At 37.8% G+C, this 27,012-nt stretch overlaps 4 protein-coding genes across 6 annotated transcripts; 3 read left to right on the top strand and 1 right to left on the bottom strand.

The window, feature by feature from the left end:
- Positions 688-6,409, top strand: LOC18780448 (homeobox-leucine zipper protein PROTODERMAL FACTOR 2). The gene is made up of 12 exons (XM_007214479.2): positions 688-1,957; positions 2,633-2,971; positions 3,072-3,189; positions 3,442-3,630; positions 3,728-4,186; positions 4,285-4,386; positions 4,513-4,713; positions 4,800-4,974; positions 5,087-5,358; positions 5,456-5,551; positions 5,791-6,198; positions 6,284-6,409. Exons 2-11 carry the CDS (start codon positions 2,712-2,714, stop codon positions 6,169-6,171), a joined length of 2,253 nt encoding a protein of 750 aa, XP_007214541.1. The 5' UTR covers positions 688-1,957; positions 2,633-2,711; the 3' UTR covers positions 6,172-6,198; positions 6,284-6,409.
- Positions 10,036-16,557, bottom strand: LOC18779372 (polyadenylation and cleavage factor homolog 4). 2 transcript variants are annotated; one of them, XM_020561617.1, is made up of 7 exons: positions 15,952-16,557; positions 15,198-15,299; positions 14,821-15,075; positions 13,452-14,183; positions 11,845-12,831; positions 11,198-11,746; positions 10,036-10,811 (listed from the first exon to the last, which is right to left on the bottom strand). In XM_020561617.1, the coding sequence occupies exons 1-7, from the start codon at positions 16,333-16,335 to the stop codon at positions 10,767-10,769; spliced, it is 3,054 nt and encodes a 1,017-aa protein (XP_020417206.1). In that variant the 5' UTR covers positions 16,336-16,557; the 3' UTR covers positions 10,036-10,766. The 2 variants fall into 2 exon arrangements, with proteins under 2 accessions (XP_020417206.1, XP_020417207.1); XM_020561618.1 differs by lacking the exon at positions 10,036-10,811 and having other exon boundaries at positions 11,576-11,736.
- LOC18778745 lies at positions 18,729-21,491 on the top strand. 2 transcript variants are annotated; one of them, XR_002271055.1, is made up of 6 exons: positions 18,729-18,965; positions 19,075-19,121; positions 19,693-20,347; positions 20,473-20,650; positions 20,810-20,965; positions 21,051-21,491. XR_002271055.1 is itself a non-coding variant. In XM_020561368.1 (5 exons), the coding sequence occupies exons 3-5, from the start codon at positions 20,333-20,335 to the stop codon at positions 21,333-21,335; spliced, it is 759 nt and encodes a 252-aa protein (XP_020416957.1). In that variant the 5' UTR covers positions 18,729-18,965; positions 19,075-19,121; positions 19,693-20,332; the 3' UTR covers positions 21,336-21,491. The 2 variants fall into 2 exon arrangements, 1 of the variants encoding a protein (XP_020416957.1); XM_020561368.1 differs by having other exon boundaries at positions 19,693-20,650.
- Positions 22,921-26,370, top strand: LOC18778613 (glucose-6-phosphate/phosphate translocator 2, chloroplastic). The gene is made up of 5 exons (XM_020562686.1): positions 22,921-23,750; positions 23,906-24,131; positions 24,258-24,480; positions 25,008-25,221; positions 26,022-26,370. Exons 1-5 carry the CDS (start codon positions 23,244-23,246, stop codon positions 26,031-26,033), a joined length of 1,182 nt encoding a protein of 393 aa, XP_020418275.1. The 5' UTR covers positions 22,921-23,243; the 3' UTR covers positions 26,034-26,370.

Raw genomic sequence — 27,012 nt, 5'->3', positions numbered from 1 at the left:
AGGAGTAAACAGTGAGTCCAGCCATGTTTTTTTTTTTGGACAAAACAACCAAGTTTATTCTTCAATTGATAATGATGGCTGACATTTGATTAAGCAGGATATGGTAAGTAGGGTGTACTTATTAAAATTATATTTATTTCACATCATTATATTCTTTTTGGTTATTTTATATTAGGATAAATTAGTAATCCAATAAATAATTTGGTTGTAGGATGTACTCAATTAATTTTAGAGTTCGTTTAGCATCACTCAATATTATATCCTATAAATTTATTTAGGGTCCATTTGGTTAGAAGAATTTCATAATAAACCTGAGTTGGTTTTATGAATCCAATGTATTTGAAATGTTAAGATTCAATTTTCAGTGAAATAAGAAATTAAAATGACTATGTACAATGAATCATTTGTAATCTACGTGTTGCTTGCTTTCTTACGCAAATACAAACTCATATGCATATTGTAAACATGTTATTGGAAATTAATTTAACTAAAAATTATAACCGTGTTTTTAATCACAAACATGTTCTTGGAAATCAATACTTCAATGTGAAAAGCTTGTTATCGATCCGAATAAATATTATTTCTTTTATGAAGCCATAAAACTCAGATGAGCCGAACTCGATATCAACATGATTATTGATGAGAATCGCATTGTTGATTATATATCCAACATAGGAAGCTGTTCATCCGAAAGAAAAGAAGAAGAAACAAAAATGACAATACAGAGGGAATGGCTGAGGGAGTGAACGTTGAAACTTAAGTTAGGGCAGTTAAGAAGACGTAATTCATTTCACCATACTCCCTATACGAAATTTAAAACATGAGGATGATGAGGTGCCAAACCCTGATGATATCTTCTCTCTCTCTCTCTCTCTCTCTCTCTCTCTCTCTCTCTCTCTCTCTCTCTCTCATGCATGCTTCGCATTTACACCTCTCCTTCCCTCCATAAATGCTATCGCACCCTCTCAATACGCTCTGCATTAACTCCTTCGCTGTCACATCCTCTCCACCTGTTCCTCTTTCTTCTCCCCTTCCCTAAAGTCTCTCTCTCTCTCTCTCTCTTTCGCTATTTGGATTCTATCTCCTCTTTTTTCTCGTCCGTTTCTTTCTCTTTCTCTCTCTCTCTCTCTTCTTCATCACCGCATTCATATTCTTAAACCCCTTTACAAACTCAACAGAAATCTTCAATCTGCTCCCGAAACCTCACAACAATCACAACGGGAACGGAGATCTTTCTTCCCCGTAGTCTAGCTAGCTCAGAGGGTCAGCTACTTTGACCCTTAAGCTTCCTTAAGTCACCATTTTTCTTTTCTTTTTTTCCTAACTAATATATATGCATTAGTCTAACGGATTGTCTCCTAAGTCCCCGTTTATAATTTCTAGGAAAAAAAAAAAAGAAAAAAAAAACTTCCGTTATTTTCAGCAGAGAGAGAGAGAGAGGGTGGGGATGGAAAACCGAGATCGAGTTTAGTGGGCGTTATAATCCTTGTTTAGCGTGTTTGAAAACTCATTAAGTATTATCCCAGTCATTTAGCACGTAAGAACAAAAAGGCTAATGACTTTCTGAAGGCCCAAAACCGTAGTTCTAGTCCTTTCTGCCCGTTTGTTACTTGAACTAATCCTATTTAGCTTTGCTCAGACACTGCCAGAGAATCTATTAAAAGTTCAAAAACCCAACAACCCCACACAAAGAGTCAACCCCCAATAACACCATACCCAGCAACTACCTCTTACCTCTTCAGAGTCAAAGAGAAGAGAGAGAAGAGAAAAAGGAGAGAGAGAGAGAGAGAGAGAGAGAGAGAGAGATGAATGGTGTGCAGTCTAGTCTAGGGTTTCTTTGAGAGTGAGATATGTATATGGCAGCCGGAAAAATGCTTCCGGCGAGGGACAAGTGCATGAAACTTTCATTTAGGGGAAGAAAGTTGTAACCTTCCCAGCTAATATCATCGCATCTCAGGTCAGTATTCTTTTAGGCGGTGTGGGGTTTGTATAATATTACTTTTGAGATTTTGGGAATTTTTATTTTTCTAGATACATGTACATTCACGCGTATATATGCGTGTATTTTGTCATCCCAAGTGTTCATTCTATATAGGGATCATAAATATATTAGCATATATAGGGTTTTATGGGATGCATTTGAAGCAAAATCCTTTTAGGTCGAAACGGTAAATCTTCAGAGAGAGAGAGAGAGAGAGAGAGGTGGGGCTGGGGGGAAGACTTGTATGTATGTAGATACATGGTTTACAGCTTTATCCTGTACAGAAATTTATTTCTACTTCCAGAATGGAAATACAGATCACTTGCCCTATAAACTTACCAACCATTTATTATGCTGTAGCTCCCAGATTTTTAGCTTCGGTATTTCTTACAAATTAATTTTCTCGTCCCCAAGTTTTTTCTTTCTATGGATTGGGCAGAAGTAAGATGGTTTATTTATCTTTTCTTAATTTTTTAAAAATGTTTTTCTTTTTCTTCACTGTTTGTTTATAATTATATATATTTTTAACTAGTTTAAAGAGTCTTAATTCCAAAAAAACCTCTCTGAGTGTTGTTGGTCTGAGTTCTTTAACATGTTTCTCAGTGTGCGGTGCCCTTTATTTTTTTAATGTTAAATTCTTTGTGTTGGCAGATTGAAATTAAGACAAGAGAGATAAGTATATATCTAGAACAATATTCCTAAATTTTAGGGATTCGACGAGGAGAGAAAAATGTATCAGCCAAGCATGTTCGAGAATCACCACCATATCCTCGATCATATGACGACCAGCAGCACCCACAAAGCCTCGGAAAGTACTGAAGTACTAGGAAAGAGCAGACTGCTGGACGATGATTTCGAGACCAAATCCGGCACCGAAACGACTACGGATGCTCCCTCCGGCGATGAGCAAGATCCTAACAACACCGGTCCACGCCCCAAACGAAAACGTTACCATCGCCACACCCAGCGTCAAATCCAAGAGATGGAAGCGTAAGCGTTTTGTTGTGTTGTTTTTTTAATCTTGCTTTTTAGGGTTTTTGAGATCATCAACTTCATCGTGAACACAATTTTTGTCGATCAAAATTATCAGATTCTTCAAGGAGTGTCCTCACCCAGACGACAAGCAAAGGAAGGAGCTGAGCCGTGAACTAGGGTTAGAGCCTTTGCAAGTCAAATTTTGGTTCCAAAACAAGCGCACCCAAATGAAGGTAGAAAATTACAGACACACTTATGTGTATGTAGGAAGAAAAAAAAAACAATTCAATATGCGTTTCCTTAAAGTCATTTAGTTCCAACGTATGAGGAATTATCCTTTATTATCTTTGAGACTTTTATTTGACTTTGTACTAGTTATTAAGGACTTTAATTTTATGCAATCTCTATACACATTAAGCTCTCTCCAATAACTTGGTTTACTTTTGTGTATATGTTTTGACATTAACTACGATATTTATTCTTAGGCTCAACAAGAACGCCATGAGAATTCAATTTTGAAATCAGAGAACGACAAGCTTCGCGCCGAGAACAACAGGTACAAGGAAGCCCTCGGCAATGCCACATGCCCCAACTGTGGAGGACCAGCTGCTCTTGGTGAGATGTCATTTGATGAGCAGCATTTGAGGATCGAAAATGCTCGTTTGCGTGAAGAGGTGATGATCAAAACACAATTAATTGATTCCATTTTCATTTTTTTTAATAATCCTTTTTCACTATAAATGACTTTGGTTTATTGCCTGACCTGTACAGATTGATAGGATATCTTCAATTGCTGCCAAATATGTTGGCAAGCCTTTGGCAAGCTCATTTTCTTCTCACATTCCACCTCATGTGCCTTCCCGCTCCCTTGATCTCGGGGTTGGCAGTTTCGGGGCTCAATCGGGTTTTGTGGGAGAGATGTATGGATCATCAAGTGATCTTCTCAGGTCAGTTTCAGTGCCCACCGACGCAGATAAGCCGATGATTATTGAGCTTGCCGTGGCAGCCATGGAAGAACTCATTAGAATGGCTCAGGCTGGAGAGCCTTTATGGGTCCCTGGTGACCATAACTCATCTCATAATCATGAAATTTTGAATGAAGATGAATACTTGAGGACGTTTCCTAGGGGAATTGGCCCCACACCATTGGGTTTGAAGTCTGAAGCTTCAAGAGAATCAGCGCTGGTCATCATGAATCATGTTAACCTTGTTGAGATTCTCATGGATGTGGTAATTAACATATATAATTGAACATTAACTGAACTTCTAATTTAATTGGAATTTGACTATATATCTCTAAATTTTTCATGATCCATGATGCATTTCAGAACCAATGGTCTACTGTCTTTTGTGGTATTGTTTCAAGAGCAATGACCCTCGATATCCTATCAACTGGAGTAGCTGGGAACTACAATGGAGCCTTACAAGTGGTTAGTACACACTAATTAATCTGAATTTGCAATGACTCAAACAATTAACTTGTAGAACATCCTCAAAGCAAAAGTCATATATATTATGTATGCTAAAAGGCTACATTTTCTTTCTATAATGTATAGATGACAGCTGAGTTCCAAGTGCCCTCGCCACTGGTTCCGACCCGTGAGAATTACTTTGTAAGGTACTGCAAGCAGCATGTTGATGGAACTTGGGCAGTGGTTGATGTTTCCTTGGACAACCTACGCCCAAGTCCAATTTCAAGAAGTCGAAGAAGGCCATCCGGTTGCTTAATCCAAGAATTGCCAAATGGTTACTCCAAGGTGCACAATGTTTCTTACTCTTCTGATTAAGTTACATAGTTCATGTGTTTTTTTTTTCTCATGGTTTTCTTTGCATGATTGTGTAGGTTATATGGGTGGAACATGTTGAAGTGGATGATAGGTCTGTTCACAACATATACAGGCCTCTAGTTAACTCTGGTCTTGCCTTTGGGGCAAAGCGTTGGGTGGCTACACTTGATAGGCAATGCGAACGTCTTGCCAGTTCAATGGCCAGTAACATTCCTGCTGGAGATCTCTGTGGTACACACTCATTAATCTTAATAATTTACTTCCCTTTGTTAACTAATGGTATATATTTTCCTTTATATCAACTTCATGGGTTTCCAATTCTTATAGTATTATATATATACAGTGATAACTAGTCCAGAAGGGAGGAAAAGTATGCTGAAGCTGGCGCAAAGAATGGTGATGAGCTTCTGCACTGGTGTGGGTGCTTCTACTGCCCATGCATGGACAACATTATCAGCAACAGGTTCAGATGATGTGAGGGTCATGACCAGAAAAAGTATGGATGATCCTGGCAGGCCTCCTGGGATTGTGCTTAGTGCTGCAACTTCCTTCTGGATTCCAGTCCCTCCCAAGAGAGTTTTTGATTTCCTGCGAGATGAGAACTCTCGTACTGAGGTATAGATATTAATTAAACATGAATATACATCTCAAATATTAGGGCATTTCCGATTAAACATACATATTCATTTAATTTGTGTCATACAATCTTCAGTGGGATATACTTTCAAACGGTGGCCTAGTGCAAGAGATGGCACATATAGCTAATGGTCGTGATCCAGGCAACTGTGTCTCCCTACTGAGGGTTAATGTAAGTCTCCTAGAACATATATGCATCGAGAGTGTGAATCTAAACTATCGGTCAAGTTAATTATTGAATGATTGTGCGGTTCGAATTTACAGTCTGACATCATAAACATATTTACAGTCTGACATCATAAATATACGTGTGATAGTATAAATATCATCATAAATTTATAAATATATCCTCCTAACCTTAGTATTTAATTAAAAACTGTGGTGACCAAGCTAATTAATTTCATGTTGCAGAGTGCAAATTCAAGCCAAAGCAATATGCTGATACTTCAGGAGAGCTGCACAGATTCAACAGGGTCATACGTGATTTATGCTCCAGTTGATATTGTGGCCATGAATGTTGTGTTGAGTGGTGGAGATCCAGATTATGTTGCACTTCTGCCATCTGGTTTTGCCATCCTACCAGACGGGCCTACTGGGCCCGCAGGAGGAGGAGGAGGAGGAATTCTTGATGTTGGGTCTGGTGGGTCCCTACTCACCGTAGCATTTCAGATCTTGGTTGATTCAGTTCCTACTGCCAAACTCTCTCTGGGATCTGTGGCCACTGTTAACAATCTAATTAAGTGCACGGTTGAGCGGATTAGGGCTGCGGTCACATGTGAACAGAACGCATGACAATTAGCTAGATAGCCTTTATAGATGGTGAGCTCGCTTATTTATTAGTTAATTTTTGGTTTTTAAGGAATTTCACTTGAATAATTACATTTAAATTTCTCTGTCTTTGCAGTGGGAAAGAGGTAGAAGAAGAAAGGAAAGAATGGTGTGGTGGGTTTACTCAGAAATTGAACGTTACAAGGGGAAGAAGTCAAGAACGCACCTTTGTAATATCCTTGTGTCGTGGTGCCAAAAAAAAGCAAATCACCACCTCACAGGGGTAGTGGGTTCGGGTATTGACTTTCCCTAAACAAAGAGGAAAGTAAACTCTCAGACCTTGTTAATTGTTAGTTTATAAAGTTCAGAATAACTCTGTTCACCTTAAATTTACTGTTTTGCCCTAGGATTAGGGGGGCAGGGTTAGGAGATTAGGGTTCATTGTAGTAGGGTGGTAAGTTCATAACTGTTTAAGCGTCTTACTTTCCTTGTCATGTATGTGTTTAAAAGAGGTAATGTTTAGTTGGACTTTTGAAATCACATTAACAATGGTTTCAATTTCACATGTTTTGTAACTTCCAGAGTTGTTAGGTTTATTTTTTGTTTATGTGGTAATTAATTATCATATATATCCAGAAATCATGGATGCTGGATTAAGGAAAAATGAGCATGTAATCTTCTTGCTAAGATTTTATTTGGGCCACCACATCGTATCATGATCATCGTTGCGAACTCCAATTACTTTGGATATTAATGAATGAAAGATCAATTTGATTCTTGAACACTCATAATATCTTAACCAGCCTCTTAAGTTACTTAGACAAATAAATTATCCGTAAATGCCCATGAGTTCTAGTTCAAGTTCCTTGGGGATAAGACAAGCAAGTGCATCCTTCGTTGTATGTGAAAAAAATAATAAATAAATAAAGCTGAGCTCTCCAAGTCAATGAGATAAACTCTCATGCAACGGGATATCACTTTTTTTCTATCCTCAGTCAATAACACAATGACATATATGAGAATTTTTTCACGTGTCGGTGTGTTATTGATTGGGAATAACAAAACAGTGATGTTTACGTTATAAGTATGTGTTTTTGCAAGTCAACGTCCAGATGCTGAGAAGGCCGTGTACTTGCTGATTTGATTGATTAACAATATATATATATACAGCAATATTTTACTAATGCAACCGCGTACGTTTTGGGAAGTGACAGTAACATCGGTTATAGCTTGCCTTTTTTATGCCATATATAAATTGCTTGTTTGTGATGAAATATTTCGAGTAATAAAATCACAGCATCATCTCTTCTCACTCACTCTCCATATATTTGCAGAAATGACTGAAATTGGAAGTTTCAGAGATGAACTTCAATATTATTAAAATTTATGGTTTTAACCTAATGACTGTAAAAGTTCACTGAAATCACGTACGAACTCGATTTTTATGAGGCCACATAAATTTATAGTTTTAACCCAACCTAATGGTTGTTGAGATCATTCAATGTGTAGCAGAAAATTTCAAGGGCCCTCTAGGCTCTACCCCCCAGCGCCCAGCGCATCCCCTCTAAAATATAGAGGTGGTGGTGTTAATTGCTAGGCATCATCATCGCTCAGGGACTCTGAGAAGGAATAAAGCCCCCCAGCCTCATATTACCAGCTGAAGAAATTAACTTCATTTTGCTGCACTGCAAGCTTCATATTCAAATTATCTGCTTTCATCTGTCTCTGTCTCCTCCTTTTGTCCCCTTAAGCATTCAATATTTCTTTGTTCGTTCATATCATACGTAATTTTATGTATATATGTATGTATGTATGCATGCATGTATTTATACGTATGTACTCAACTCAACAATACTTTGAGATTTTTAGACTTTTTAGAATTTTCCATCTCTCAAAAGTTCTTTAAATCACCAATGTGCAAAACAAACTGATGCAGGCCTATGTACCAAGTTACGAAAATATTTTTCTTCCAAAGAAAATCAGCTATAGCTAGCTGATAAAACATATACCTAGGGCACCATTCTCACTTAACCTAGGTGTTTATTATTTATTAACATATTTCTTTTTCTTTTTCTTTCGATTTTCTTGTTTTTTGTCTGATTATTTTTTTGATTTAACCATTTGTAATTGCTTTTGTTTGCCGGACTTTCTCATCCTTACCACAGTACCACTAATAATATTATTACATGTGTCATTATTTTTAATATTTAGAGCTCGTTTGGGAGTGAATCTAGATATGCTAGAATCACTTATGGGGAGAAACACATGAAAGGTTCTTCTCCATAAAACCAATTAAAGTGATTAATATATATAGAGAAGTGATTCTCCATAGAAAAAAAATAATGAGTATTTAGTTGCATGATCAATAAGTTTGATCAAAATAAATTGCATATGTGTAATGATGTTGATGAATCACATAAAGTTGTAAGAACAAGAATGTCCCACATGAACATGATGGCCGTAAACTAGCAACTGCACAGATTACAAACATATTGCATTGAGTATGTGCCACACCCAACAAAATTAAATATTTCTGACTGAGACACAGAAAAAGAAAACAAGTAATAATCTGTGATGCTTGAGACAAGGTAATTAAACACGATGGTTGTGAAGAGCAGGGTCTCTTCATTTGGCAATGAAATTCGTTCCCAGAAACTAAAAAATATGTATATGATGTGTATGGCTTTAATTAAATAATTAATTAGTGTGAATTATAATAAAAGGACGTACGAAAGGACCAGCAGATGTAGATGAATGAATATAGGAAGACAGCCAATTAGCTACGTACCATATTGGCAGAGAATTAACTGTTGATTTGCAGACACTAAATCGCGTTTCCTGTAATTTCTTCTTCTTCTTCTCCTTCTCTCTCTCTCTCTCTCTCTCTCTCTCTCTCTCTCTCTCTCTCTCTCTCTCCCTCTATATATATATATATATAATAATTTAGGGTAAGGCACAGAAACAGATGGATGGTGAGTTAGTTGTGCTTTTATTGAGTTCATGGGAGAAGTCGTACTGGTTAGGTTTGCTTTGATTCTTTTGTTTCTTCTGTGAGTGAGAGCTTGATAGAGTGACTTGTTCTATTGTTTAAAAAAAAAAAATTAATTACCTGGTTTTGGTTGCATATGCATGAATGTCCGATTTCAATGACTAAACCCAACAGTAGAAGAACTATTGGTCATGAGGAAGAGGTCTTGACTTGAGCCACTAAATTAAACAGGATTCTGTTCACGGTTTCGAAACATCATCAGCCTTGGGAAGTGCATTGATTTTATTAAATAATAAGAAAACGACATTAATTTTAATAAATTTATTGATTACAAAGGATATTTTAAAGTTTATGGTATATATATAGGATGGGGCTGAATTAGGAAAAAACTTTTTTGTAAGGTAACATTGTTTTGCTATTCTCGGCTAGTAACACAATGATAAGTAAAAAATTATTCCACGTGTCATTATCTTAGTACGAAATAGCAAAAAATATTATCCCATTGCATGAGAGTTTTTTTCCCAAATCAGAGGACATATTTTTTTTACACACAATAAGACACTTTTTACACACAAACAGTGTGTCCCACGATCCTCACCCTATATTCAATCTCTTTTAACTCCGCTTTACACACAGGCTTTATGGTAAAGTGTAACCTTCACTTTTCCTTTTTTTTTTTTTTTTTTGGTTAGTTTAATTACGCTTCATCTCACAGTATCCAGCTTAACAAAATTCTGATATGGATTTATATATATTTATATATTTTTTACTAGGAATTTTGAGAAAACGAAACTGAAGCCCAGTCATTCTAAGGCCTAGTTGATTGACCATTAGCAAATGGCGCACGACACAAATACATTTCATGCACTACGTAGCAAATGAAGACAAAACAAATAGAATGATATGAAAGGAAATTCATTAAACTTGATCAGAATCCAGAGTACAGTTTATCATGGAGGGCAGGTTTCCGAATAGTAGCATTTAGAAATCTCAGGAACTTCATCACAACTCTGCTATCTATAATAGTTATTACACTGTAAAGACACTAAAAATCAAATGGAAATAAAATAATAAAAGAAACGAAAAGGAATTTGACAAATCACATCAGCATCCTTCAAATTTGATTCAGCTTTAGCTTTCAATCCCATGCATGATGGCGATGTCTTGATAAGAGCAAGCTATGGAGCCTTTGAATGACTTTGCTTACAAGAACTACCACTGCGAACTCCCCTGCAGAATGTATAAGCAAGACAAAATATGGATTGCAGAAAAGTCCCTCATTTAACAGAATTCATCCAACAGTTCTCTCCTACAAAGGAAAAACATCACCAACCCCTCATCATATTTAGTAGAAGATAGTCTAAAAGTCTAATAAAGACAATAAATTTTGTTTTTAAGAGCCTCATCTGGGTTGTTTTGACAGCAAAGATGAAATGCCAGATAACAATATGGCATGAGAAATTGTGACCTTTGCTGCAGAGATAATGTGCATGGTACAAATTCCACTATACATGTACAAGCTGGCTTGAAGCCAATGTGGTGCATGCCCCAACAATAATGTAAACAAGTTGAGAGAAAAAGAAGAAACTCATGTAAGGCTACAGTGAACATGGAAGACGACCTAACTATGCTAACTCCGCAATCGTTTTCTTTGACTACCTTCTTCAATAATTCCCTGCGATTCAGAAGAAAAATCAAAATCAAAATAAATACATAATTTTACAGCACAGCTTCCACAAACTGGATACTGCTACTATCAGGACACCATACCCACAGTTCCCATTTTTATCAGGATAGTACTACTAGTAAAACCTTAAACATTTTCAACCTCAGTAATTACTAACATCTGTAGTAGCATTCACATGCACACCATAATATTCAAACTCGGACATAGGAATAATATAAATGAATATTGAAGATTATGATCTTCCAAAGAAGAAAATGTGTATTGAATCACTGATGAAAAAAATTTTAAAAATGATTAGGGTATTTATTGTTCTCAGATAAGATTTTCTGGAAACAAGATATAAACACAAATTAAAATGAAATATGGAGACATACCACTTCATCTTGTCCCAAACCTCCAGAGGATACCACACTCGACTCCGATCTGCATTTAGCATGCACTATAGGACCTAACTGCGACCTATCCATGCCTCCTGTTGATCCATCAGGTGCATTCAAGTACACAGCACCTTTATACATCCATTCCTCTGTCTCGTCACTATAAAAATCATCAAAAGGTTCTCCACATAACGCACATGAATTTTGATCCTCATCAGCAGGAACAGCCATTTCTTCATCACTCTTCTTTTCCACAATGGTCTCAGCAGGCATAAATCCAGGAGCTGCATCAGTACCCAAGGCCTCTGCACCACTGAGCCACATGCTCGTATTTACAAACCATTTGCGGGAGGGCTTCTGCTTACGGTTTTTAGACATACGGTTCTTTGTTACATGCCAATCCATATGACTACTGTGCTCTTCTTGGCACTTGAACCTAAGGCCACATGTTGTGCATTGTCTTGGGAGATCACTGTATAGGGCCTTTATTACAGATTCATGACGCACCTTGAGAAGGTCGGCATTAAACTCAATTCCTACAGAATCCTAAACATTAAATAACTTGGTTGAGATACGACCCAAATAATGCATTGTAAAATCAAATATTCAAAATTAGACAATCTAGAGGGATATCATTCAAATACCTGGACAGTGCTTTGATTTGTCAATGAGATCAAACCTTGAGCCATAAGAGAACTAAACAAACCAGAATATGCACTCCCAGGCTGGTTGCTAGAGACAACTGGACCAGGGTTTCGAATGGAAAGTATGCCTTGTGAGGAAGGGGGAGGCGGACCTGGTGGTAGAGGTGGCAAGGCTTCTCCTCGTAAATGCAAAGCGCTGTTTGGGACATAGGGGATACGGGGTACAGGATTTGCCATAACTGTGCTAACAGCACCACCATGCCCTTGCAAAGTGTATCTGTGATTTAAGGATGGTAACCCCAAATAAGGTGGCCCGGAAGTTTCTGCAGATGAAATAAAATTCTCTCGTGCCTCCTGGGGTGGAAGAAATTGTGGCTGTAAAGGACTGGCCTGCACCTGGTTTCGCTGATTAACAGGCATCGGCCTGGCATTCTGACTGGTCAATTGAGTTAACTTTGTCGACCTCAACAACTTATTTTCATAACCATCCAACTGCTGCTCAGGCACATATAAAGAATTATATGGAGCTTGATTTTTTACAGTGTTGCTATAATTTATTGAACCATACTGACTCCTCTGGTTCTGCAATGCAAAAATTGAGTGGCCAGGAGGAGGGTGAGAATTATGTACGTTTACTGGAGGCCTTGAACCCATTGACACTGGTATAATGGGACGAGAGTCAGCATTAACAGTGTCAACACTAGAAGCACCCATTCTTGATGCAACAGCTATGGGCCCATGAAGTCGTGCATCAACATCTGGAAGCTTGTCAACAAAGGCAGACATTTTCTCACCACCTGAAGATACACCACTTGCCACAAAGGGCATCTGGAAATTCCTACCCCTTCCTCTGGCATTAAGGGGATTCTGCGAAGACTGAGAGAGATGGAAAGGAATATTCCAAGCTTCTTGAGGGTAGCGAGAACCCAGACTATGATTTGTCTCAGATTGGAATCGAGATACCGTACTTGTTGATCCACGACTGAACTGCAGGAACAATATTAAATTTTCACAGATGAGTACAAATGAAATTCAAGAACTGAAGTCCATAATAGAGGGCAGCAGTGAAGAAATACACAAGTCTTTACTATGTTTTACTGAGAAAAAGTCAACAAAAAATGTGCATATTGGGATCAGTTTGGGCTACTTTAGGAAAGAAAACCAAAAATGTTCCGTTGAGTAAAGGATAGGGATTTAGAAAGAAGTAAATATTCGTGGTTTAAACTTCAAAGCAGTCACAGATGCACACAAGAAGAATCAAAGAAATAAATTTGACCAGGACCTCAATTAAAGGTACCACAGAATCAGGAAACTCTGACTAGTCCAAACTACTGGTGGCACACAGAGGCCTCAGGAAACTCTGACTAGTCCCCCCCCAAAAAAAAGTCAATAAAAAAATAAGGCCATAACATACTAATAAATAAATACATGAAATGTAAGAATCAAAATAGCAGGATAATAGTACCGAATAATCTGTAAATATCAGGGAAGCCATTTTAAAAAATTGCAATGCAAATAACTAAGTGAAAAAACACACTTGCAAACATCAATATCATGTTAATTCTAACTAAACAAAAATGCTCAATAAAATTGTAGAGGGAACATACACCAAGCGGGGGGACTGGATCTTCAGTTATAACAGAGGACTGTTCGGCTGAAGGTAGATGTGCCTGAGTAGACCAAGTACTCCTACTATCTGACTCCAAGGGGCTCGCATTCAGTGTTCCAAGGCTGGGCCTTGCCCTGTAGCTTCTAGAAGGTGGTGCAGTTGAAGGCAAGTAATCATTACTCCTATTCTGCTCTGCTAAAGTTGGGCTCATATCTTCCCAATCAAACTCTTCCTCTTCGGTATTCTGCCACGACATTTGAGTTGCCTTATGGTCTAGACCATTCAGGCCCAGCCGCCCAACCAGAGGTATATCATTTAAACTTCTATCTCCACTGTCTTTCCCGTATGCATCAATCAAAGCTCTTGGTCTCTGATGTTCTAGTCCATTACTGAGGTTATTATATGTAACAGAAGTGTCAAATCGTTTCTGACTACCATCAAGATAGCGTTTTCCTCGCAATTCATTCGGCTCCTCGTCTCTACCAATTGCTCCACCAAGTCTATAATCAAACACAGAATTAGATGGAGATGCCCTTTCACCAAACCTTTTAGGGGAATTCTCTGCGGCAAATTCATCAACTGCCGATGTTAGAGATCTATCAAGCCCAATATCTGAAGGTGATGATGATCTTGCAAGCCTAGTAGTTGAAGATGGGTGCAACCGATTGGATCCCAGGGAAAAAGGTGAATGACTCACACTTCCAGTTGAGTTCAATCTTTGGGATCCAACCTGCAAGGATAAAACCATTGCATTATCAGGATCATACTTGTCATACATAATGGCAGGTTTCTGAGCTCATAAATTTTTAAGTTTAAGTTACTATTAAATGCTGAGTTCTGCAAGATTCATAAAAAATTATATATATATGAAATGTGACAGTTGTATAATGTTTATGTACATAAATTTGGTTACAGAAAGCAATACATATGAATTGGAATTCTCTATGTTGAGAAAAGTCACAAATTTTGATTGATAATATGAAAAGCTTAAAATACAATTCTAAGCCGTCTTTACATAGGCATCAAATCCAAATCCCATCAGTAATTGGAAATCCTAATTAACAAAACATAAAGGAAGTCCTAAATCAACTAGGAAAAGCAAACCCAATCCTTATGGGAAAAGACAAAAAGAAATTTTTTTTTTTTTTTTAAACCTAAACTTTCCTAAAAAGTTAAAAATTAAAAATACGTATATATATACTTATCAGCCAATTGTCCTACTTTCGCTTATGTAAATACTCTGTGCAAAATGAGAAGAAATACTTTACTAAGATCACTGGTGGTAAAGCCAAATCAATTATCAAATAAGTGCAGGCTGTGGCATATTTTCAGAAGAACAAAACAGAGAGATTACATGGAGAGCTTACACTGTCTACATTTGAGCTATCCAATTGACGTAAATACTTAGGATTGACATGGATGCCATGAGTCGGTCGAGGAGATTCAGAAGCCCTCAGAGGAGTTGATCCTGATGATTGTTGGTTTACTAGTGGAGAAAACTGCAGTTGCTCTTCAATCCTGCGAAGGACTGAAGGTGGAAAGACTGCTGACCAAGTGCCAAAGAGATGGCGCATGGCAGGATACTGGTTAGGGTTTACTTGCCTGTATGCCTCGCAAAATACCTACGCAAATATAAACTCATGTGAAACTAGAATTGTGTGATTCTCAAAGAAATCTTTGAACACATAATTGGAAAATAGGGGAAAAAACATATATATCACATTCTGCGGTCAGATTAGATCACCTCAGGTAGGCGGGAAGAGAAGTACTTGGCATAATCCCGGCCAATATTCTTCACAATACTATCTAATAGATATAGTGAAGGCAGTTTGTGCTCAACTGGGACCTGCAATAGACAAGTATTAAACAATTAACGCAAACTTCAAACTGGCTAACATATAAACAGCACTGCGACTTCTTTTGCTGCAGGCCTGACACATATTCCAATTCAACTGGAGTTGAATCTTCAATTAAAGAGAGAAACTATGATGGAATCTTAAAAATATTATCACAAAATTAGTTCTGGTCCTAGTTTTTACCACCATGCGTGTGTAGTATTAAGGTTGTTGATTCAATCATAGCTACAAACACTGGGAAATTTCACTTCTTGTTTGTTCATCAAAACCAAGCTTCTTTGTAACCCAGGCGTAACAAACTTTTTTTTTGCGGGTCATTCTGTTCATAATATTCATATATAAACGGAAAAAACAAAAACAAAAAAGGAGCGAGAGAGAGAAAAGACTACAACTTTTGAAGTTGTTATTCCCAATTGAGTGACATCGAGCATCTAAAATTTAAATTTCTAAGAGAAAAAGATGAAGCTGGGCTGCGTCGTAGCAATTAGAACTTTAGAGTAAAGATTACTATTTTTTACAATTCCTAGAACTCAAACAATTACACGAGTTAAATCCGGGGTGCAGAGAAACAGAGAACCCCCAGCAAAGCTCCGCCCAATAATCAAAAAGAGGTAGAAGCAACCCGCGGGTACCGAAACAGACCTCGAGAATCCGGGCGCAGATGGCGTCGGCGATGCCCTTTCCGTGGTCTCTCTGCTCGCCGGCGATGATGGTGAGATCGGTAATGATGGGTTTGGAATTGAAGATGAGCTCCGCCAAGACCATTTCGTAAAGCTGCACAATTTCCTCGGTGCTGGGCGGCGACACGTCGTCCTCGGGCGAAACCCTTAGGTCATCGTCTCGTTGCTTCAACAGAGCCCTGAAGCGGTCGACTATCGGAGTCGGAGGTTGAGGCTTTTGAGCTAACTCATTGCTGGGCATGGCCTTCGTACCCGTGGCTGCGCTGGAGGAGGCGATTAAGCGGTCGTGTGGGAAAGCGAGGGTTCTAGGGTTTTCTCGGGAGAGTAAGAGCTTTTCCGAGGCCATGGAAGTTTGGGAAAGAATAATGGTAAGTGCTTTGGGTTAGGGAAATTAGGGTTATTGAAGTCTGGGTCTTCTCCCACCACGGGAGGGTGAGGATTGCATTAGGGTTTCCCACCACCATAGAAATACAAGAATACGGTGTGATTTTGATTCTGGAAGCAACTGCCACGAATCGTGTTGTCCTCCTCGTTCCCACTTTTAAATTTCTTTCTTTATTCTACTTCTCCTCCAAGGAACGACAAGCCGTTTACCGTCGTCTACTTCCCTATTATTGTAGGCACAAAGTCATTTTTCGCCCCTAAAATTCCTTGAATTTCTACTTTTGTCTATGTGGTTTTAATTTCCGCAATTTAATTCATGTAATTTGATATTGATTACAACTAATAGTGTGTTTGGATGCGGTAAAATAACTCGGAATTTTAATAAAAGTCAGGATTTGGAGCGTGGAAAAGGGAAAGTTCAGCGTTTGGCAAAATCAACTCAGAATTTGCCAAATTACACGCAGAAAATACTTTGAGAATTCCACATATAAAATCTCGAGTTGAAATTCCATGGTAATTGGCGGAATTGTACAATTCCCAACAGAGAGGGAATTTTCATCTTCTACCGGTCAAATCTCCTCGATAACCTATCTTTTGCTCGCTAAAATTTTCATCTTCTGTCTGCCAAAATTTCAGGAATAACCTATTTTCTTCAAATAGAACAAGCCGGCGCGCCATGAGTATTCGTTTGATGGTGTTCTGATGAGTTTTGCTGCTGAATTTTAGTTTTCAATTTATTTCCTTGTCGTTGGCCTCTTTTTTGTATGCTTTTCATCCGTGGAACCAGGGTTTATCATATCTGCCTTATCTCTGCTTTTATTTTATTTCTCCTCTCTGCCTTTCAATTTGACAAGAATATTTTCTCTTCCAATCAAGGTAAGAGTCTCAACTATCCAGACTCATCTTTCTCTACTTTTCCTTATAGAAAATGAGAAACAGTTTCTCATGTTAAAGACAATTCCAACTGAGAGAAAGAAGGGAATGGTGCTGATGTTTATTTCATCGAGAGCATAGACACATTTTATATTCAGTTGACATCTTTAATTTTTGCTATTTTGTTGAAACATTGGTTGGGATGATTAGCTTCATTTCTCTAATTACGTGATTTATGCTTTTTTAAATTAGACAAGCTACAGTTGCAATTCTTTACATTGGTAACAATTGAGGTATGTGTTGTTAGACAATTGTTATATTGCACAAGTCTTTCTAATTATATATATAATCATAATGTGTTGAACTATGCCAATTATTCCTATCCAGATTTTATATACAAGACTGTTGTTATAAAAAAAAAATGTTGTTACTTTAAAGTAAATTCTAATTATGTGATGACTATCCAAACAGGTGAAATTATAATTTCTGTCATTTTGTAAATTTCGCATATATAACATCCAAACGCTGAAATTTTTAAATAATGTAATTAGAAATTCCGTCATTCACAATTTCCATGAAAATTAGAATTACTTCATCCAAACACACTTATGGATATATTAAATTTTCATTCAATTTCATGATGAAGCAAACATGTGTCGAAGAGAGATATTTTAAATGGAATTTTGGATGAAATTAAATGAAAATTTAGGTGTCTTTATGTGATAGAATCAAACTAAATGTTTTAAAGTGTCAAAATTAAAATTACATGGACTGAAGTTGAAAATTGGGTAAATTACATGGAAAAGTGACTTTTTTCCCGATAAAGTAAATACCCCGACATGTCGTTTTCCATGTTTAAGAAGCCAAATAAAGGATTTCTGCAAACCCACTCCGAGTAGGAGGAGGAGTTATACGATACGACAGCCAACAGGAGTTTGACCCCTTTTTGGGTTAGTTTCTTCCTTTCAAGTCATGCATTTCTGATTTCAAGGAGGTTTTGGGTTTGTTTCTCATAAGAATATTTTGCCTCTTCTTTGTTCTTGATGAATGTTTTTCGCATCCAAATGGAATATAACTGAGGGAAAGATCAGGTCGTGTGGTTTGTGGAAAGCCTGCAGAATTTTTCTCTCTCAGAGTCTCATGTGATGCGTTTCATATTAATAATTAAATAGTATAGCCGTGCGGCTGTACTATTTTAATATATACGAATATTCTAAAGAGTATAGCCGCGCGGCTATACTCGTTAAGTATATTAATATTTACATAGTAAAGCCGAGCGGCTGCACTATTTTAATGTATACGAATATTCTAGAAGTATAGCCACACGGCTATACGTCTTCGAATATTTTATAAGAATGGCCGAATATATTAATATTTAAAGCGTATAGCCGCGCGGTTATACTGTTAAAATATATTAATATTTAAATATTATAGCCGACCGGCTGTATTGTTTTAATATGCAGGCCTTTCGTACTTGGCCTCTGCAGACCGCCGCCATTTCAATCCATTCGCGCGACCTTCGACCTGCAATGCACCGCCCTCTCCGAAGACCCGATTCATAGCTAACTCCGAACCCGACCCTATCGAAATCCCAGCTCCTAAGCACTCCTCCTTCCTCTAATCTCTCGTTTAATTCACTTTCGTTTGTACACAGTTCGACCTCTCTAAGACGACACCGTTTTGCGTTTCAGATTCAATACTTTGCCGCCTTAATAATCGGTGATCCTTTTTTTTTTTTTTTTTTTTTTTTTTTTACAATGGAATTTTACTTTACATTTGTGAAGGTTTATCGAATTGAATCTGTTATTGTTGGTTTTTGGAACCCCAGGTTTTGATATTGCGCCGAATTGCTTCATTTTCGGACTGGATTTAGAGGTATTCTTCGTTTCCAATATGTACCTTCTGTTTTGTTGCTGAGAAAGCTGTGGGGAAAATAGAATTGGGTATAGGTGTATAATATATGAACAATTTGATATAGTTGCTGCTGAATTCAGGGATTCATGCCCATCTCTGTAGTTTATTTTTATGGATAGTCCTTTTTTTCATTCAGCTTTTGTTTATGGTTGAAGTGTGTCTACTTTTGTCTGTTCTAAAGGCTAAAGTTGATCTGGAATGACTTAATTGGAAGCACAGGTTAAATTTTTTGAAAAGTAATATTTTACTGTACTTAACAGGAGAGAACAGGAAGTAAATAGAACTGTGGATAAATTCCAAAAGGAGGGGACTGGTATTACTTGGAATTGTTGTGCTCTAGTAATTGTCCATGTTTTGAGAAATAACTTTTGGACGGCGGTATTTCTGTAAATCATTGTTAAAGTGTAATAAAATCATGAAAGATATAGGTCCTTTGCTGCATTCCACACTTTTTAGCTGAATGTTCGCACCTCACTGTAAATTAAGAAGGTTTGAAGTTATTTCTGAACTGACAGATCATTTGGTATAATAGGGAAACTATCTGAACAATGGATGCAAGCTCTTTAATTCTAAACCCCAAAAGGCAGAAATTGGATGGAGGAGAAGAGGTGGAAGGAAGCAGCAAGAGTTTAAGTAATTTGCCTGATGTGGTTATTCAAAAAATTATCTCCCTGCTTGAAACAAAAGACACAATCAGAACAAGCATACTGTCTAAAAGATAGGAATACTTATGGACATCAATTCCCAATCTTAACTTTTATAAAGGGCTGTTTGCTGCAAGATCTCCCCTGGTGAATATTGTGGAAAGAGCACTTCTTCTTCGTGGTCCTGCTGATATAGAAACGTTCGATCTTACGTTTCCAGTGCTAGATGATGCATGTCGTGTTAATGCATGGATTGATGCCACAGTAAGGCGCAATGTTAAAAAGCTTTATCTCTACCTGCATAGCCTCAAAGAACCATTTTACTTGCCTCATTCCTTATTTACTTCTACAACACTGGTGGCCGCAGAACTAGATATTCCTTTCCTTTTCAAGGCTCCTTCTGCTGTTTGTTTCTCAAGTCTAAGGACCTTGTCTCTTAGGTCCATTGTGTTTTCTGATGACTCAACGCAGCAGCTGTTTTCTGGCTGTCCAGTCCTTGAGGAATTATCTATAGAAGATTGCAAATGGATGAATCTCAAGTTTGTGAGTATTTGTGCTCCCAAGCTTTTGAGATTGACTATAACTGAATTAGATCCGCAACTTTCCAGAGGTTCAGATGGTTGTCAGATTATGATATTTGGAGTTAGTCTGACATATTTTTATTACAGGGGCAAGCTCCTAAATGAATACTGCTTTTATGACTCGGCCTCACCTAATGAAGCTGAGATTCATCTTTCTTATAATTTTACTAAGAAATTGAGACCCACTGCTTACCGCTTGTATAAGCTCCTTAGAGGGCTCTCTAGTGTGAAGGAATTAGTTTTCTCTGATTCTAATGCCTTTGAGGTATGATTTCTTCTCTTTTATTGATTACACTTGTTAATTTGATGTATCAATATCTGTTTACAAATTGCATATATTGCGTATATTGCATTAGCAGTTTGTGCCATGAGTAGCTTGCCTAAAATCACTCAGTCTTGATGATCGACTTCATCCTGTTCTTAGGTGGTTCTAAGTAATGCACCAGAACTTGTTGCCCAGATGCCCTTGTTCAACGATCTGACCACTTTGGTACTGGAAGACTCGGTATATATTGATAATAAAGCACTGTTGACGATGCTCCAGTACTGTTCTTGTCTTGAAACTTTGGTATTCGTTGAGGTAACTTCATAAGAACTAGTAAGGTTTTCTCTTTTATGGTGTTTTTGTGCAATGTTGTTAAAACGGCTAAATTTCGATGGTTTAGGGGATTGGCCTGTCCTCGGATCATGTAGAAGATGATGGGGTGTTGGAGCCACTGCCTCCATGTTTCTTATCACATCTTAAAATGATTGAAGTCGGTGATTTTTCCGGAGATCAGAATGAGCTTAATGCATTGGAGATTTTGCTAAAGAATGCAATGGTCTTAGAGAATATGCTTCTAGCTTGCTCCACGGAATTTCAAGGGGGACCAGAGAAGAAAACGGAAATTGCCAAACAGTTATCAGATCTTGCCAAAGGACCAGAAAGCTGTGAAGTTATTCTTGTTTGAGCCCAAGTTTTTAATTATACTCTAGACTTTAGCTTCTTTTTAAACCTGCTGACTTGCAATGACCTTCTGTGTTATTTGGTTGCTAAACTATTTGCAGAAACACTTGGCACATGCACATTTTGGCAAAACAGTCAATAGCAAGTCTTCAGATCATAACCAATGGTCAACGGTTACTTTCTGGCCATCTGATTGCCTTTGCTTGCCTGACTAATTCATAACTAACTAATTTATAAACCTTTTATAATCCAAACTATGTAACATCATGTTATGGCTAGGGCAGCCAATTATACAATCTTGTGAATGTTAGATGCCATGAACCTTCTGCAAGCACCTGCACTAAAGTCACGTGCAGTAAAGCAGTGTACCATGTATGTATCCCACCAAACATAAAAACGACCTCAAAGCAAGGTGGTCCCCTACCACTTGTTTAAGCCACGACCAAAAACTCGTGCAAATTACATGAAGGGTCAAATAAAGACACCATTCCTTAATGCAAACAAAACCTCTGTTATTATCAGCCAGACAGACCCAACTAGGCCAACTTAGTAACATCTTTTATCAGCCGTCAATAAATACCTTTCAATTGAAACAAATTTCGATCGTCCAAAATTAAAATATGTTGCGAAAGAAACATTGGAAATCAGCATCATCATCATGCACTGAAATAACAAGTTGGGATTTAAGATGCAATGCATACTTAAAGTACCTCTCCACAAGAAGGGCCCAGGTGTCTGTCGTTCTCAATCAGATTTTGTTTCTTATTGTCAATCATTCAACTCAGAGTGTTCGTCGTTTACATATGCAGAGTTGGAACGTGGCATGAGTTTGCGGTCTAGAATTGGCAGCAGCTGGAGAAAAGGTGTGTTTAGGTGGCTTGAATGGAAGTTGGTGAATTAAAAAAACAGGGGCAGTTTTGTTTTTACTAGTTATTTGAATTTTATGAGTTGTGAGATCTGCATTTCCAAATAATGATGGCTGAGATTTTTGTGGGAAACAAAGGAGGAGGGAAAGACCAAAGTGAAGTATATTTCCTTGCCGACAACCCTGACTCAATCAATACAAGTTTTTATCAAGTTTAATGGAAGAAAAAAATACGTGATGAAAAGGAATCTATGAAGTTTAATGGAAGAAAAAAAAAGTGATGAAAGAATAGTTGAAGAGCATATTCTAAATTTTTAGTCAGAGGCTCAGACTTTGGAGGAAATTTCTCAGAATCTGTTTCAAATACAGAAAAAAAAATTCCACTAATCAGAAGTAAACACTAAACACAAACTTATTTCTGTTGGCTCCTAAAATCATGAAACTTTATGCCTTTATTCTAAATCTTAGTTTCTTGCCAATGGGGTCTAGTTAGCGGAGAAGGGCATTAATTGGCAGACTAGTGGTCTCATGTTCGAATTCCCATAATACAATAGTGGTGTGTGTGTGAGAGAAATCTCCCTCCCTGACTATCACATATACTAAAAAAAATTTAGTTTCTTCATTTAATTAAAGGATTTTTTAGTAATTAAGAAAAAGATCTTACTTGTAGTTTGTCACCACCCAAACACCGGTGTGAAACAACCCAAAAACTCGCGTACTGGATGGTCAAAATTCCACTCACTTCCTCATTCCCCCAACTCATATATAAACCCCCTCTTCCCCTGCCTCTCTCTTATACCCAGGAAAGACCGTTTCAAAGCTTTCCTTCATCACCCACATTTTCCCTCTCTTTCTCTTCGGTTTTCTCACCCTACCTTCTCTCCAAGCCCACCAACCCCTTTTCCCTCAAAAACTTATAAAACAATCGTTCATTAGTTTTATAATCCACCGAGCAATCCCGGGAAACTTTTTTTTCTTTTTTGAATCTGAACCTCAAACTCTATTAATAAAACTCTCCATTCTGGTTTGGTTCAACATAAACCCAACATGCAGATCTCTTCAGTAAAGCTCAGAACCTCGACTTTCACGTCCTCAGAGTTTTTGAACCAGAGGTGTTCGATAAAGGCTCAGTCTTTTTCACTACCCAGTTTTCAGAATGTCCAACAGAGTGTGAACCACTCATTCTCTTCTTCATTCAAACCCCTTTACATTTCTTCCACCGAGAGTTTCGCATTGGTGAGCAAAACCCAGCGAGTTACAGAGTGCAAGGCCTATGAGGCAGACAAGTCAAGACCTTTGAAGGTCAACATTGAATTGCCGGACCAGCAGGCGGCCTCTCAGAGGTTCAAGATTGGTATATACTTTGCTACCTGGTGGGCTTTGAATGTGGTGTTCAATATCTACAACAAGAAGGTTTTGAATGTGTTTCCTTATCCATGGCTCACCTCCACTCTCTCACTCGCAACTGGGTCGCTCATGATGCTCATTTCTTGGGCCACCAGGATCGCTGAGGCCCCAAAAACTGATTTAGATTTCTGGAAGACTCTGTTTCCGGTAAGCAAAATTATGGTGCTTTTTCAGATCCTTACAGTTTGCTCTGTTTCCTCAGAGACTGTTTCTTTTTATAGTTTTTCCTTTGCAGCCAAACATGGCACTTGGGTTTTGGAATTCTGATTTCTTATTTACATTGGTTGGTTATGTGTGTGCAGGTTGCGGTGGCACATACAATTGGGCATGTAGCAGCGACTGTGAGTATGGCAAAGGTTGCGGTTTCGTTTACCCACATCATCAAGAGCAGTGAGCCTGCCTTCAGTGTATTGGTTTCACGGTTCTTGTTAGGTGAATCCTTTCCTCTGTCGGTTTACCTCTCTCTCTTTCCAATTATTGGAGGATGTGCGCTTGCTGCTATAACCGAGCTCAATTTCAACATGATTGGTTAGAAAACTTCTTAAATTCCACATTTTGATTCTACAATTTTGAAGGGTGTTAGTGGTTATGGTTTTAGAGTTTTGGTGGGTGTTAATTGTTCCGAGTACTAAATTATGCTGCTATGTGCATCAGGGTTCATGGGGGCTATGATATCGAACCTGGCATTCGTGTTCAGAAACATATTTTCGAAGAAAGGGATGAAGGGGAAGTCTGTCAGTGGTATGAACTACTATGCTTGTCTGTCTATGTTGTCTCTACTGATCCTAATACCATTTGCCATTGCCGTGGAGGGCCCCAAGGTGTGGGCCGCTGGATGGAACACAGCTCTTGCACAAATTGGTCCCAATTTTGTCTGGTAATTTTCAATTACCTGCAACAGTCTGTAAAATTGCTGCCTTTTCTGTTCCATTGTTTGTCCATGGTGTTGGACTTATAATTGCTGATTTGGTAGCTTCGATATGTTTGATCATTTTCAGCAGTTAACTATAGAGTTGAATGTAAAAGAGATATCTTGCATGGTTATAGACATAGAGGAGTATAATTCTAGACAATGAAGTTGGACTTCAGTTTCTCAAAATATTCTATCAGAAAAGCATATAATTTATATCTGTGGAAGCGTTGAAAATAAGATGGTGTCATCTGCACAATTGGGTTTCAGAATTTCTTTCTTTAAGGTTTAGGGAGACAAATCTACCCAACCTGGCTAAGTGAATCAGGTGATTGTTTTTGTCCATTTAGTTGCTGCAGTAAATTGTATAGAAGGGCTAATCTGCTAATTTTGATCCTATAGCCTTGAAAAGATTATTTAGTGCTTGTTTAAAGCACACTCCCTTCCTCCTAAACTGTTTTACTTATGAAATCTGTACATCTATATCGAAACAGGTGGGTGGCAGCCCAGAGTATCTTCTATCACTTGTATAATCAGGTTTCGTACATGTCATTAGATCAGATATCTCCCTTAACATTCAGCATTGGGAACACAATGAAGCGGATATCTGTCATAGTCTCCTCCATCATTATCTTCCACACACCTGTTCAACCCGTCAATGCACTTGGAGCAGCCATTGCAATCCTTGGCACCTTCCTCTACTCACAGGTATGTTCCTCACCTTCTTGTATAAGTGTTTTTTTAGGAATTGCAGATGACATAATTAGTTTCACATTGGATTTAAAACCATGAAATATGGGAAATATTAAGATTGGGACACTTTATGTTCCTCATCCATACGCATTGAATAGTTAAGTTGGAGATGATATCTGGTCACATAAGCCCCTTATAATTGGTATCAAAGTGCATAACAGTTGCTCAACTGGAAGTCACCTCAATTGCCACCTCATGGATGATCAAAGTGCATAACCATGTAGCATCACTTCATAAGCTGCTTTTTTTTTTTTTTAATGCGGAAAGAGGAAAACTACAAGCAAAAACAACAAGGGCACGCAGGCCCAATAGGTCGACAAAGTTTGTGCATTGTTTTTATTCTGCATACTTAGTGCCACTTGTCCAAACGGTGACAAGCCACTTGTCTATATGGTGACAAAGAAACACCAGAAGGTGGCCTTCTAATTCTTCAAGGGCCCCTAAACAAAAAGGGGGCGATCTTTCCTTTGTTTTTTTTGTTTTTGTTTTTGTTTTTTGGCCTTTTTCAAGGCATGGTTAGATCACAATGGCATGTGCAGACCACCCCAAGTTATACACAGACATACAAGTGAACAACAGTGACACTTACATTTAATATGGATGATTATAAAGTTTGATGTTTCATTTAAACCACCTAGTAAAATTACCAACTTCAAAGTTCTTATAGCGTGCTTGACTACCCTTTTGAATGTTGGGACTTTCAATGTAGTTATGGCTCCATTTGGCTGACAATTTCCTATTAACTTTGGGTGCAGGGCAAGCATTGAAGAATGTAAAGATGCCAAGTTGCTTGAAACATAAATGATGAAGAGAGACAAGAGATACTGAAGTGTTTTAACAATCTAACCATAGGGTATTTGAGTATGTTCAATTAAACTTCATTGTTTTTGGGTCATCAAGATCATAGTCATGGACCCATGGACTTGGTTTAAAAAATCATGCTCTGTTCCCCGGGATATGGTTTAATTAGATAGTAGGTTTCCTTCTGTTCACCGGTTGAGAGAAATTGTATTGTAGATTTTGTAGTAAATAAGAACAATGTTTTTTGAGGCCTTTGACCTTTTTGCGGCAGAATAATACTTGGAATTCCAATTTCAATTCTCAGTAGACCCAATTTCTTTTGGTACAGTAAGACCCAAATCGATGAATGAACTTGGCCCCTTGAAACTGCCACAGTGGTCTATGTCATACCAGACTTGTATATCAGGCCCAAGTCCTGACAGAGTACATTGGCACAAGCTCAACTTCTTTTTTGGGTAGACAGATCAACTTTAAACTTCATTGAACAAACTTGAGATGAGTTAGACCGGTTAGTTAAGGCATGAGTCCGTTTCCTCGTATTGAAGTTCAAATTTTCCCTTTTTACAGATTAGATTAATTTAAAATAGTTTAACATTAAACAAACAAAACACAAACAAAAAGAACATAGCACAAGTATTCTTAACCATCAAAAAGTAGAAACAAAGAAAGATATTTTGATTCGAAAAAAAGCCCCAACTCCAAATGCTATCAGCCCATCCACTGTTTTGTTACATAGAATTTAAGTGTCAATGTTGACCATGCCCTAATGATTTTGAGAGTAAAACAGTTTCCTAGATATTTAACTATTTCGAGTCATATGATTGGTTTGGTGGCCAGACGTTGGAGAATGGTGATCCATTAAAATGATGTGACTGTGGTACTGTACACGTTTCGAATTTCCTGCTTACAATTGGAGATGCATCCTTTTTCTATGCTTCAGGTTTT

The sequence above is a fragment of the Prunus persica genome, chromosome G4, assembly GCF_000346465.2.
Source record: "Prunus persica cultivar Lovell chromosome G4, Prunus_persica_NCBIv2, whole genome shotgun sequence".
In the NCBI taxonomy this organism is placed as follows: Eukaryota; Viridiplantae; Streptophyta; class Magnoliopsida; order Rosales; family Rosaceae; genus Prunus; species Prunus persica.
This window is presented reverse-complemented; position numbering and strand designations above follow the sequence as displayed.